At 42.5% G+C, this 14,359-nt stretch overlaps 1 protein-coding gene across 1 annotated transcript in view; it reads left to right on the top strand.

The window, feature by feature from the left end:
* Nucleotides 1-2,377: 2,377 nt before the first annotated feature.
* Nucleotides 2,378-14,359, top strand: part of OBI1 (ORC ubiquitin ligase 1) — a 40,781-nt gene continuing 28,799 nt past the window's right edge. Inside the window, exon 1 of the mRNA XM_040267513.1 lies at nucleotides 2,378-2,543. Coding sequence (XP_040123447.1) covers nucleotides 2,472-2,543 — 72 coding nt within the window. The 5' untranslated portion in view covers nucleotides 2,378-2,471. The remainder of the gene's footprint in view (nucleotides 2,544-14,359) is intronic.

The following is a 14,359-nucleotide window of genomic DNA, read 5'->3' as shown; positions in this document are numbered from 1 at the left end:
TGATGATAGCTAATGTGGGGAGGGCTGTTGGAAATGGTTTCAGTTCAGTTCAGATCAGTCGCTCAGTCGTGTCTCTTTGCAACCCCATGAATTGCAGCACGCCAGGCCTCCCTGTCCATCAGCATCTCCCGGAGTTCACTCAGACTCACGTCCATCGAGTCCGTGATGCCATCCAGCCATCTCATCCTCTGTTGTCCCCTTCTCCTCCTGCCCCCAATCCCTCCTAGCATCAGGGTCTTTTCCAATGAGTCAACTCTTCGCATGAGGTGGCCAGAGTACTGGAGTTTCAGGAAATGGTTTAGGTTGAAATATTCTGGGGCTTCCCTGGTGGCTCACATGGTAAAGACTCTGCCTGCAATGTGGGAGACCCAAGCTCAGTCTCTGGATTAGGAAGATTCCATGGAGAAGGGAATGGCTACCCACTCCAGTATTCTTGCCTGCAGAATTCCATTGACAGAGAAGCCTGGTGGGCTACAGTCCATGTGGTTGCAAAGAGTTGGACATGACTGAGTGGCAAACACTTTCACTTTAATCATTCTACTTAAAATGCAGGTTTTTATTTTCTAAATATATTTTTGTGACAGTATTAACACCAATCATCAGGATGATTAATAAGAAATGAACTTTCCCTAGTAGCTTTGGAAAACTCTTTTTTTTTTTTTCAGATTATCTTCAACATATCTTCCTATTGCATAGTCTCCAGGGATCTGTGGGAGAGACAGAATATTATCAGCCCTTTATCCCATTCAAGATTGTGGGGATGATAGGTACTAAAACACCATGATAGGTTTAAACAAGGTGACAAGAACAAGGAAGAAAACAGTAAGATGGGGAAAAGGCAAACCTTGAATGACAGTAGGTAATGACGTGGATCTTTCTCATTCTTAAGCCTTAACCTACAGCCAGGAATACGAAAGATGCATTAGCAAAACATGTGAAGCCTAGACCCCATTGAATATGACTTCAAACAGCCAGAAAATAGCCAAACCAAATGACTTTTAGCCCAGGCTTTCTGGAAAAGTGGCTGTTAAACAGACAAACAATGTGACTATTTTGCTCAGATCTCCGATTCCAAGCTCAGGGATGGTCTCCAATTCTTAGGAAATTAAGTTACTGAGCTGTATGGAAGAATTCTCATTGTCACTTGTTAGTCGATTTTGAACTGCAACTGGCTGCTTCAAGTGAATTGCTGGCTGCTCCAATCTCATGATTATCTGTTTTTTTAATAGAGGTGATAGTAAACATACATTGACCTCATTTACCCACACTCCCCCCCAACACACACGCTTTACCAATGAGGAAGCTAAGAAGCAGAGGGGTTAAACAATAGTTAAATAAAAGCCTGTACAGCCAGGAATTTGTTCAGGCTGGGATTTCTACCTTGCAGTCCAGGTGCAGAATCCCTTTAACCATGAGATTGCTTCTTGTAATTATACTGCTCTCCCCTGCAAAAAGAGTACTAAAAATAGTTACAGTTTTGTTTCTAAATCTCCTTATTCACAGATTGCACTTGTTTACATAATTGAGCACACTGGCTCTTCCTTACTTAAACTGAAGTTAAACTCCAAATCTGTTATTTATACTTAAGATTCACTGTCCGCCCCCCACCCCGCCCCGCCCTATTGGTAGGAAGTGCTAACTTATAGCCTCACATTCTTCTTCAGAGCTTAAAAGCCTAGGGGTACATTTCATTCCCAGCCAGGCGTCTGAAATGAAGAATTAAACGCTTGTGCGACTGCTGTAGGAGTGTGGATGATTCACACTATTAGAAGCTTCTCACATGTGGGTGTAAATCACAGTCCACGGCTCTGATCGTTAAGTCTCTTTCAGATAGAAACTACAGGAAAACCAACAGGGAAAGCGTGTCTTCACGGAGAGCAGCGACTAATGTACCCAAAACGTTTCTGAAACAAATGAGATAACCACCGCGTGTCGTTTTTAAGGTGACATTACATCATTTAAGAATGTAAAGAGAGCTGAGCGCACAAAGTTGTTTGGAAAAATTCAAACGTAGAGACAATGTCTTTCCTCTTCCGTTTTTGACTGCGCCGCGTTTGCAGACTGTCAGGTTTAATCTTTACGTGGAAAACTCTCCCCCAACTCCCCATCTTCCGGGAAAGATCCTGGGATTTCAAATCGCCTTTCAGCATCCTTCCTCTCCTCTCGCTACCAATCAAACTTTCATTTAAACTTTCAAGATCCTCGACGCCCGTAGTAATCCGCTTTCTTTCCCGTTCTCAGGAATCTTTGCAGCTCCCCAACAGAGGAAAGTTTGTTTTCGAGCTAAAAAGGAAGGAAAGGAGGAAGGGTCCAGACGCCGGCGGCCGCCTGTTGGGAAAGCGCGTTTTCGTTTCCGCGGCGGGCGCCTCGTGGCCCTGCCCGGCCGCCGTAGCCGGCCTCGCGCGGCCTCAGTCGCTGGGAGAAGCCGCGGTCGGCGGGACTTCCGTGTTGGCGGGATTCTGAACGCTGCCATGGCTCAGACCGTGCAGAACGTTACATTGTCGCTCACTCTGCCCATCACGTGTCACATCTGCTTGGGGAAGGTAATGGGTGATGCCTGACACGGCTCCTAATCGGGGTTGGGTGTGCAGGGGCCCTCCGGAGCCCAGGGCTGGCTGGCTGTGCGGCGGGGACGCGGCGCGAGGCGCCGGGCTAGGTGAGGACGCCGACCCTGCGTTCTCCTTTGGCCAGGGAGGCCGCGTCCCGGGGGACAGAGGGGACGAGTCGGGACTCACGGGGTCATCTGTGCGCCTTTCGGAGGAGGATGACAGCGGCCTGGGGTGGGGATGTAAGGGGGCCTCAGCCGGGTGACTCCCGGCGTCGAAGGAGGCCTGGTCAGAAATGAATCACCGCATTTCACGCCCCCCGGTGCCACCCCATCGCGGCTGAAATCACGTTTTCTGAGAGCCTCGCGACGGTTCCTTCGTCCCCTGCACGAATTAAGAGTGTTTTGTTCTTGGGCCTTCGGTGCTGTCTGGGGAGGCTTTTCCATTTTCAAGATAATTTTCTTTACTTCACTCGGCCTTGAGAGTGGCATTTGCTCTGGGTTCAAAATTTGAAAAAGTAAATAGTACGTACCCCTGAATGACGTTTAGAATGGGAGATGTGATCTTTAATTCCAAGAACGGATCAGCCACGAGGTAGAATACCCTCTCTCTTGGGATGCAAGAGCTGTCTACCGTGTTTGTGAAACCAGGTGGAGAAAGTTGTAAGAGTTTTGAATTAGAAACGGAGTTTTGAAGGTTCTCATGCGTCTGTCTCCTCTTTATTTCCATTTGTGCCTCCCGTATTGTTTTACGATGTAGGTCCAAATGAAACTTACCCCACCCCCCACGGTGAATTGTTTATACATTTGTGGGGAATGGTTGAAGGTGTCTTTACGCCCCACACTGAAACTGCAGCTACAGGCATAGCGTTAGGAAATGCAGACTTCATGGAGCAAGTATTTGAGTGCCAGTCAGTATGATCGTCTAATCCTCTGTTTTAAGTCTATGTGAATTTTCTGAGTTCAGGAAGTAGTAGGAAGTCCGGCTTGGGAGAAACTGATAGCTCTTGATATGCATCAGAATGAAATGCCAAGGAAATAGCAAAGATGCTGTGAGAGGATATAGAGATGGCTTGATCAATTCTGACTGGAGAGCTTAAGAATGGCCTTTGGAGGGTGGTTATTGGAGCTTGGCACTTGCTACTGCTGCCTACCTTTGTAGCTGGGAGGAGGAGATGTTTCTGTTTGCTGAAGTCTACATTTGGCTCCTGACTTGAAGTTCCACAAGTTAACTTCTGAGTGAATTTACTCCCAAAAGTAGCCTGTTAAAAGGCTGATAAAATATCCTTGGGAAATAATTTTCACTTGGTTGTAGTTGTGCACATTCTATCTAGTTTCCATTAGTTAATAGGCTGTGTTGAAGATGTCTTCTGCCTGGTTGATTTTTCCATATCTATGCTTTCTGTGTTTTAACAAAAATGATAACTAATAGAATATAGTGATTTGCAGATTACAAAATGCTTCTGTATGCATTTTATTATTTCATTTACCACTCTCACCAGTGCTGTGAGATAGGTAGGGCTGGTTTCCCCATTTTTCAAATAAGGAAACTAAGGCGTAGAATCTCCAGCATTTGAACCTCTGTTGTTAGCATTTGTGTCTTCAGTAAGTTACATCCAAAAACTCAGATGAACTCATGCATAACAGCAGACACTTTTGGTGAATTTTCCCCTCCTATACTGGTTAGCTGTATTCTAGAATTAAATCTAATAACAAAAGGTTAATGGTTTGTAAATAGACATTTTCTTATGTCTACTGTGGAGACAAAAAGGTGTGATTGGTTGACAGCCCGAGTACTGTATTTAGACTAAGTTCTAATCCAGTTCTTCCACTTAACTAATTCTATACAAGTTACTTAACTTATACAAATTACTTAACGCCCCTAAGAGCAGTTTCCTTAACTGTACAGTGGGAATGATAATAGTATTAGGGCTTCCCTGGTGGCTCAGACAGTAAAGAATCCACCTGCAATGTGGAAGACCTGGGTTCAATCCCTGAGTTGGAAAGATCCCTTGGAGGAGAGCATAACAACCAGTATTCTTGCCTGGAGAATCTCCATGGACAGAGGAGCTTGGCAGGCTGCAGTCCATGGGGTCGCAAAGAGTCGGACATGACTGAGTGACTAAGCACTTACAAACATAGTGTGAATCTTGACACTTAATCATTTAAGAAATGTTAACCTTTGTTACCGGCACTGAGGTAGACAAACCCTCAAAAATGAGGAAACCAACCTTTTCAGTCACTGCTCCTTCCAGTTGCTTCCTGAGGCCAGGACACTCACTTGATGAAGATTTACATTTCCAGAAGAGTAGGACCTGTTTGTTCTGGGAATTTTCACAGTACATCCAGTGATTTTTTTTTTGTTGGTTCCATACTCCTCTGTGGCCTTTTGTATAGTTAAAGCAAATATGATCTGCCTGTGCTACCTGGCCTCCCCTCCACACCAGTATTTATGGGGTGCTGGAGACAGCCTTCCATCTCCCTGACACACACATTTCTGGCCACCTCTGGAGTCTGCCTTCAAGCCCTTCCAGGATAGGCCTCATCTTTTACTGTTCTCGCCATTTGTCCCTTACAGAGGTAACAAGTCTTCATTTTTTATTTTTCAACAGAATCAGGGGCCATTATCTCAAAGAGTTACTGTTAAAAAAAAAAAAGATGCATATTACTTAAGGAAAATAGGGGTGGGAGAGACTTTGAATTTGAAGAGATAAGATAGTTGCTGCTTGGAATGGGGGTGAAGGTGAAGAATGGTGGGGAGCAGTAGTTGAGATAGCCCAAATATGTATGTGGTTAATGATTTGCCTTTTCAATACAAATGTACTTAAAATTGAAAAGTTTAAACATTTTGCATTTGCCACCCCCAACTCTACCTTAGTCTTAAAGGTGGATTTTCTCTGTTCAGTGTTTAGCAACCTTGCCAATATTGTAAGTAAGAGCTCTGTGTGACCTGGAGAAGTGAAGTACACCCTGTGGGACAATTCATATATAACACTTTCTGGCCTATTCCACTTTAATTTTTTCCTGTGCCTTGGGCTAGTAGGCCAGCAAGCTGAAATGATACAGCCCAGGATATGTTAAGTGACATTTTGGTACTGCTGCCATAATTCTACAGACCAGTTTATCTCTAGATAATTCCAGGCTTTTATCTCTTCAATTAGGATTCAAGCTGTGAAAAGAAATTGTTGCACATAATAGTTTTATTGACTGACTCTGCGTTTTGCCATGAGTGACAGCCAAATGTGGACTGCAGTTGGTTTTAATCAAAGGACAAAGGAGATTCTCAAGAGAAGTGGCAAGCGACTAGACTTCTAATACCCTTTAACATTGATATAGCATATCCAATTATTTCTCACTTGAGTATGAATCCAAATTCGGGTACCACCCTTTAAGATAAATATACATAAACTGAAGTATTTGAAATCATTTGGAAAGGATTTGAAATAGAGATTGGAATATAGATGGAACAGAGTAGTGTTGGAGTGAACAGACATGATAGCAACTCATTAAATAATTAAAAGTATTTTCATTTGGAAGAGAATCAAACTGTGTAGCTCTGGAATATTAAGATTTATACTTAATATAAATGGAAACTTTCTGGCTGAAATAATCAGAAATGAAATTAGCTTTCTCATGATGTGTCCAGTAGTAGGATAGACTCTTTTCCACTGGGAATACTATGGGAAAGAACCCTTCTTTCAGGGAGGACTTCTTGCTTTGCTTTCTATACATATCATTGATTTAAAAGGTTGAAAAGATAAGGCTAGAGGTAACACCTTAGCAACCTAGCGTTCTAACTCTTGGTTGACTAAATTCATTAATCAGTGCTCATCAGGGGCTGTCAATTGGGCAGCGAGCCATCCTCAGTACATTGAGTCCATGTTTGAGTCCTGATTGCCCCTCAGTTCCCAAGAGTGGATTTAAGAACCAGCCTTGTACATAATCACCACAAGAAGTTTGCTTTGAGAAAGAGCCATGTGGAGTATAAGTTTTGCTTTTTTCCCCTTATCTAGATTAAAATAAGCTTCAAGAATGCAGACACTTTCAGAAAAGTATAGCAATAATGTGTTTTCACATAGAGTATAATAAAAATTAATTCAAAAAAGTGTTGATATATTCTAGTAATTTTCAAGTTTGGCATATAATAGCTGGCATATAATTTACTTCACAACTAAGATTCCAGTTTATCCTTAAAGCCTTCTAGGTAGGGATAAAGGTGGGAGAGGGGGGGTATATTATCTTTCTTCCAAACCCAGACAGAAGTGGAGACCCAGACCAATAGGCATTAAGTAGTTTAGTTCTCAGGATCACACAGTTTTAAAGTTCTAGTCCTAAATTCTGGCCCAGAGCCAAAGATTTCTTGCAACATAGCAAGAGCAATCCAGGAATTTTGTTTTTAAAAACTGCCAAATTTGTAAGGTTGAGAAGGTAGGCTCTTCCTACAGTCATTTATCCCTCAGCTTTGTTCTTCAGTCTTTCTGTAATAGGTCTCCTCCAGTGAAACCCATGAAGTTTTGATATTGGTGCAAGAGAAGGGAAAAGAAAGGTTAGCACTAGTCTCTAGTAAAGGTGACTGAAGAGCAGAGAAATTGATTTTAAATGTATTTGCCAGACCAGTTGGTAAAGTTTATCTACAGCTTCTTCCCTTGCATCACCTCCATTAATACTGTATCTCTTTTCTGCAACCCCTGCTGATCCCAGTGTCTTGATTCTTTCAGGTGTGTTTCCTCTATTTCTTACTCCCTGATTATTGTTTACTAAACTTGCTCTCAGGAAGAAAGAACTATTTCTTAATTGTAAGAGCACTCAATTTGCATGTTTAATGGTGGTCGAATGCTGGCGATGCCAGTTAGAACACGTATCATTATTTCTTTGAGTTTCAGTTTCCACTGGCTGCAAATTAATTTGATACTATCAATCCCATTACATTGTTAGAGAAATTCATGTACATTTCCCAGACCAGCAGTTCTCAGTAGGATGGAAGTGCATTTTGTTGTGTGGATCACAATAAACTGAGGAAAATTCTGAAAGAGATGAGACTACCAGACCACCTGACCTGCCTTTTGAGAAACCTGTATGCAGGTCAGGAAGCAACAGTTAGAACTGGACATGCAACAACAGATGGATTCCAAATAGGAAAAGGAGTACGTCAAGGCTGTATATTGTCAACCTGCTTATTTAACTTACATGGCAGAGTACATCATGAGAAATGCTGGGCTGGAAGAAGCACAAGCTGGAATCAGGATTGCCTGGAGAAGTATCAGTAACCTTAGATATGCAGATGATACCACCCTTATGGCAGAAAGTGAAGAGGAACTAAAAAGCCTCTTGATGAAAGTGAAAGAGGAGAGTGAAAAAGTTGGCTTAAAGCTCAACATTCAGAAAACGAAGATTATGGCATCTGGTCCCATCACTTCATGGGAAATAGATGGGAAAACAGTGGAAACAGTGTCAGACTTTATTTTTGGGCTCCAAAATCACTGCAGATAGTGATTGCAGCCATAAAATTAAAAGATGCTTACTCCTTGGAAGGAAAGTTATGACCAACCTAGATAACATATTCAAAAGCAGAGACATTACTTTGCCAACAAAGGTCCGTCTAGTCAAGGCTATGGTTTTTCCTGTGGTCATGTATGGATGTGAGAGTTGGACTGTGGAGAAGGCTGAGCACCAAAGAATTGATGCTTTTGAACTGTGGTGTTGGAGAAGACTCTTGAGAGTCCCTTGGACTGCAAGGAGATCCAGCCAGTCTATTCTAAAGGAGATCAGTCCTGGGTGTTAATTGGAAAGACTGATGCTGAGGCTGAAACTCCAGTACTTTGGCCACCTCATGTGAAGAGTTGACTCATCAGAAGGGAGGGATTGGGAGCAGGAGGAGAATGGGACAACAGAGGATGAGATGGCTGGATGGCATTACTGACTCGATGGACGTGAGTCTGAGTGAACTCTGGGAGTTGGTGATGGACAGGGAGGCCTGGCGTGCTGTGATTCATGGGGTCGCAGAGTCGGACACAACTGAGCAACTGAACTGAACTGAGAGACATTTGTGATTGTCTTCAGAGTGGTGCTACTCACATTTAGTGGACAGAGCCTCAGGGTGCTGCTAGCTACTTTTTGTTCCAAAATGTCAGTAGTGCCAAAATTGACAAACCCTGCGCTAAACCCCTGTGTAACTCCTGTTAGGGAAGTCTATGGGGTCACACAGGGTCAGACACGACTGAAGTGACTTAGCAGCAGCAGCAGCAGCAGCCAGCAGGATAGATTTTGGACTTCCCCGGTGGCTCAGATAGTGAAGTATCTGCCTGCAGTGCAGAAGGCCTGGGTTCAGTCCATCAGTCGGGAATATCACCTGGAGGAGGGAACGGCAACCCACTCCAGTGTTCTTAGCTGGAGAATCCCATGGACAGGGAGCCTCGTGGACCACAGCACGGAGTCAGAGCCAGACACAACTGAGTGACTAATCACAGGATGGATATTAATGGACAGCACTTTTAGGCATGACTCCTTCCAGGTATTTGCTTTTTAAGAAAGGGATTTTTGGTGGTAAAGTCTCTCAAAACTGAAACGTCTTCAGACAAAAGACACTATGTAGTAGAATTATAGATTATTGGGCTAATATTTCTTTACCTAGGACGGCCTCCTCAGGCCCATTCCAGCGAGAGAAGAGCCTTCTTTTCACACATTCCTTCATCTTCTCTCTCTTCTTCCTCCTCCTCACCAGCTTCCCTGGGCATTACCCTGGAATACCACTTCAGCATGCTTACTCTAGATGAGTTTGGAATTGTACATGCCACTTATCTTTGCCATTGTTGTCTTTCATGTTTTTTTTCATATGAGTGCTTACTACGTTAATGCCACAGATCTCATTTAAGAGTAAATAGGATAAAAAGTGTAATAATATAGGCAAATTATGACTATTTCACATCTTGAGAAGATCTTATTAAAGGAAATTATTTGTGTGTGTGTTTTGCTATTATATATAGCAGGATCTGAGTAGAGGAGATGGGTGGACAGGAGTTGAGGGAGGGCTACATTCTTTGTATTTTGTTTCTGTAATTTATGGTCAAATAAATAACAAGTAATTTGTTCTAGTAGTTCCTTCTCATTTATCAGTTCCTGTTCTGCTAAGTAAATTTAAACCATTGTCTATAAATCTTCATCTGATAAGTACATGGTCCAAAGAAATGAAGTAGTCAGCTGTTTCAAAATCCAACTCAGTGGTGGCCATAATACCAGGTACTGACAGTGCAAACGATTCTCCTTTGGGTGACATTGCCAGCGGCTTTCAGCTGACAGAGCCAAGTAGTCTGCCTGCGGTTTTTCCTCTGTATCATTTTGGCAAATTAAATGGAAAGGTTAAACTTTCACTTTTTCAGAATTTGGCAGTCGCTGTTGACCTTTTGCTTCTTGAGATGTTTTTAGGAGCATTATCTCAGCCTTTCATTTTAATACATCAGAATTCACTTATATTAATATTAGAGTGTACATTGTATAAGTTGTTAGTGGTAGACACAAAGATGAGCAGGACAGTGCCCCTGCCCCCAGGGAGCCTAAAATCTAATAGGGAAAGCAGGATATAAACAATTTTCCAAGTCCAGTGAACATTAAATCAGTGCATAAGAAAGGCCCTTATGAGAATTCCATAAGGATCCAATTAATTCTAAAAAAGATTAATGAAGACCTTACAGAAGAGGTAAACTTTGATTTTCATCTCAAAAGATGGGAAGGATTTTGATTGGGTAAGTTGCAGGCCAGCAGAACATATCAAGTTAAAAAATGAGAGCCCAGTAAATAATAAGTCTCTGTTCTTCATATTCTTTTTGATGAACATCAGGTGTATATCTGTGTGGTTGAAGTATTGGTTTTGTCCAGTATTGAAATGGATCAAAGGAAATGGCCATTTAAGAAGCAGATTGCATTATTCTTTGGATGCTGTACTCAAAACTGTGAGAAGGGGGAAAAGGTTGTTTTGCAGGAGAGCAGTGCTCCGTATTGTAGCTGGGTGGCTCTGGCATCAGTATGAAAGGTGGACAGGAGTGAACATGTGGCAGCAAGGATGCTTGGAGGAGGACATTGCAGTAGCTGGGGTAAGAGAAGGGGAACCTGAACTCATTGAGTTGAAGATGGAAAAAGAAGGGATAGATGGTAAGTGAAAGAACATTTAGTGGTAGGTTTGCCACATTTTGACTATTTGGGGATATACTTTTTTTCCCCACATTATACCATCTCTGGAGTCTGGTTGTATTTTATAAGTCGTGGCATCTTACAGGGCTTCCTTTGTGACCCAGCTGGTAAAGAATCCGTGATGTGGGAGATCTGGGTTTGATCCCTGTGTTGGGAAGATCCCCTGGAGAAGGGAAAGGCTACCCACTCCAGTATCTTACATTTTTCATCCTTTTTTCCTGGTGATACATAAGATATGGATATATCTTAAAATCCCTGGCTTTTTAGACTGATACATGATACCAGAATTTGGTGCCAGATTGGATGGTGAAGGTGAGTAAAAAGGATGAGTCAGAGACAGCTCTGAGTATTCTAGACCAAGGGATGAGGTGGAGATGCCATTAACTTAGACAAGAAGGGCGTACAGGAGCGGGGCGAATGTGTGGAGGCTGGCCTTGTCTTTGGGCATACTATGGTTGGGGCAGCTTTAAGATCCCTACATGGAGTTGGCTCCTGGGCATGTGAATATGGTCCTTGTCTCCCTCTCCCCACCCTTTTTTCTTCTCTTTTCCTTTTCTTTCTTTTCTCTTGAGGAATTGCTAAGTAGAAGTCTCTGTGCATACATCTTTATATTATTAAATCTTAAACAACAGCTGAATGAAAAGTGTACTAGGTTAAACCATATATTTCAGAACAGGAAACTGATGACATTGTTTAACTAACGGGCTAATCCAAAGTCAAACAGCTCAGTAAGTTGTAGAGCTGGAGTCTCCCCCAGGTTTCTTTTGAAGCCTAAGCTCTGCCACTTACTGAGATCCAGTTACAGAGGCTTCTCAGGAACAATGACTGTAGAAAAGATGTTAACACTATGTAATACAAGAGATTGGAGAAAATAGAACTTGGTCAGATAAGATGTCCCAGGACAAAACTTGAGGGAAAGCAGCTGTGCCACCTGCTGTAATTTGATTGTGAACATCTTTCCGCTCCTCTTTTCATCACAGCGACTTCTCCAGTGTTACTTCAGCCTTTTCATGTTGTCGTTGCCACTCACAGACTCAACAGTGTTTGACCATCCTGCTCTATACATGACCCTAGTAAATGTACTTTCTTATCTTTCAAAATAATTGCTGTAATCTATTTTCTCCAGTTGATATTCCTCCCTGCTTCCCACTTGCAGCTGGTAATCTCACCTCCTATTTGATAGACAAAATATAAGTAGTTGGAACATGAGTTCTCTCATCTTTCTATCAACAGATCTTCCATCCTCTGTGTTTGTTCTTATAGCCTTGGTCTTTTCTTCCCTTTTGTTAAGTTGGAAGATAGCTCCTCCATGGGAGCCACAATCTCCCTTCTTGTGCTTTGGATCTCATTCCCCTCTTGACTGCTTAGCAACGTTGCTATCTATAGCTCTGATTCTTCCCTGTCTTCCTCCATCATTAACTAATATCTGCTTTTTTACTGTGCCATTCGCATTATCATTCCTTTCCGTGGCCACATGTTGTGCTCTCTGCTTTACAGCAAAACATGAAAGATGACCTGCCTGTAGTCTCTGTCTTCATTTCTTCACTTTTCCTTGTCTTGTACTCTCAAATCAAGTTTCCATCCCCAGTATGCACTGGGGACAGTGCTTGTCAATTAGAGACCACAGTGATTTCCATGCAGTTAAATCCTGTAGTCACTTCTCTGTCCACATCAAATTCAGTCTCTCTTCAACATTTGACATGAGTGACCACTCTTGACAAACTTCCTTGTGTGGCCCCATGTTCTCCTGTCCTCCAGCACAGGCCCCTCCTCCTCATTTCCCTTTGCCAGTTGCTCCTCCTCTTCCTCTGTGTGCTGGAATATATACTGTTCTGCCCATGCAGGGGATCTTCTCCAGTGCTATGACTTTAAATGCCATCTTTTATGCCAGTGATCCTCAGACCTTGCCTTGTCCATTTAAAAGCCAGGTTGGTATCACGGACTTAACAGACCAAAGCAGAATTCTTGATTTCCACCACATATGAGGCCTTCTTTTTTGCAGTGAAAGTTGCTCAGTTGTGTCTTGACTCTTTGCGACCCATGGACTGTAGCCTGCTAGGCTCCTCTGCCTATGGAATTTTCCAGGCCAGAATACTGGTGTGGGTAGCTGTTTCCTTCTCCAGGGGATCTTCCAATCCAGGGATTGAACCCAAGTCTCCCACACTGCAGGCGGATTCTTTACCGGCTGAGCCACCAGGGAAGCCCAAGAATACTGGAGTGGGTAGCCTATCCTTTCTCCAACAGATCTTCCTGACCCAGGAATCAAACCAGGGTCTCCTGCGTTACAGGTGGATTCTTTACCAGCTGAGCTACCAGGGAAGTTTTTAGTTCGGGGAGATATTTAATCTTTGTTATGAGAGCATTTACTTAGAAAATGCCAATTAGATGTGTGCTTCTAATGAGGGAAGCCTAGACAGAGTGGAAGAGTGTTTTGAATCCTCTTAATATGCACATTTTTAAGTTTTGAGCATTGACTTTCATTCATTTTCAGATGAGTTAATGATTAAAAACAGAAATAAACTCACTGCCTGAAAAGTCCAAGGAGATAACTGTTAACCAGCCATCTTAATTGGGGGGTACACATCCTGCCAGGAGCCTTATAGGAACATGGAGTATGTGCTTGTGTGTGTGTGTGTGTGTCTGTGTGTGTGTGTGTCTCTCTGTGTGTGTGTGTATGCCTGTGTTTGGGGAAGCTACCGGATAGGCAGAGTAGTATCTTCCTGGTACTTCCTTTGAGAATTTTTTGTTCTGAAAACATTTCCTGACTTAGGGATAAGATTAAAACACCCGTGAATGTATTATGGTCTGGACTTTAGAAACAGATGAATTTTTAGGAAAAACTAACCTTCAGAGAGAGTTCAGGTTTGTCTGCCTCTTGAGACTCTGACCAGGAGTACCTCCCAGATGAGCACTTACTCCTTGTTGTTGGTAGGAGCGCTTTGGAAGGAGTGCTGTGCTTCATGGTCTTACTGTGATTAAAAGTCTGTCTCTCTGTCTGTGTTTTAATCAGCCCTATCAAATCAGTTGAACTCAATGAATTAGAATTGGTATTTCTCCAAGAGGAAGTCTAAAGCTGTGCAGTTATCTTCTCTGTTTAGTTTTCTTCTGTTAGCCTTCATAATCAAGGGAGCATCTGAATGTTTGGAAAGCCAAACTAAACCCAGAGAGCTCTTTGCTCGGAGACTTAAAATGACTGTCTGCCTGGCATGGATCGTTGTACATTTGTGATTTCTTTGAGAGTTAGGACCCCTTTCAAATTAGTGAGCAAGATACTCAGTATCCTTCTGAGGCAGATATAGAGCAGCATCGATATTTGTGAAAAGTGGTTTGTGGTGGTTCTGCCTTTCATTCTCCCTCTACTCATTCCACTTTTCCTTGATCTTCTAGTCCCTACTGCAGAAGGACTCTACAGTGGTAGTGTTTTATTATTAGAACTAAATATTGAAAATGGCTATAAAGTATTTTGAGTCCCACGGTAAAAATACCACATAAATAAAGTGAAACCCTTCTGTGTCCTTTTCTATTTTTTGTTTTATCTTGTTACATTTGTGCTATTTGAAGAATATTCAGTCATTATTCCCTCTGGCAAGTTCCCCAATATGTGGAATTTTAAATACTGTCTTAATAGCA

The sequence above is a fragment of the Oryx dammah genome, unplaced genomic scaffold (genome assembly GCF_014754425.2).
Source record: "Oryx dammah isolate SB20612 unplaced genomic scaffold, SCBI_Odam_1.1 HiC_scaffold_24, whole genome shotgun sequence".
NCBI classification, from domain to species: domain Eukaryota; kingdom Metazoa; phylum Chordata; class Mammalia; order Artiodactyla; family Bovidae; genus Oryx; species Oryx dammah.
The sequence above is the reverse complement of the archived record's forward strand: the minus strand, read 5'-3'. Positions and strand labels throughout refer to the sequence as shown.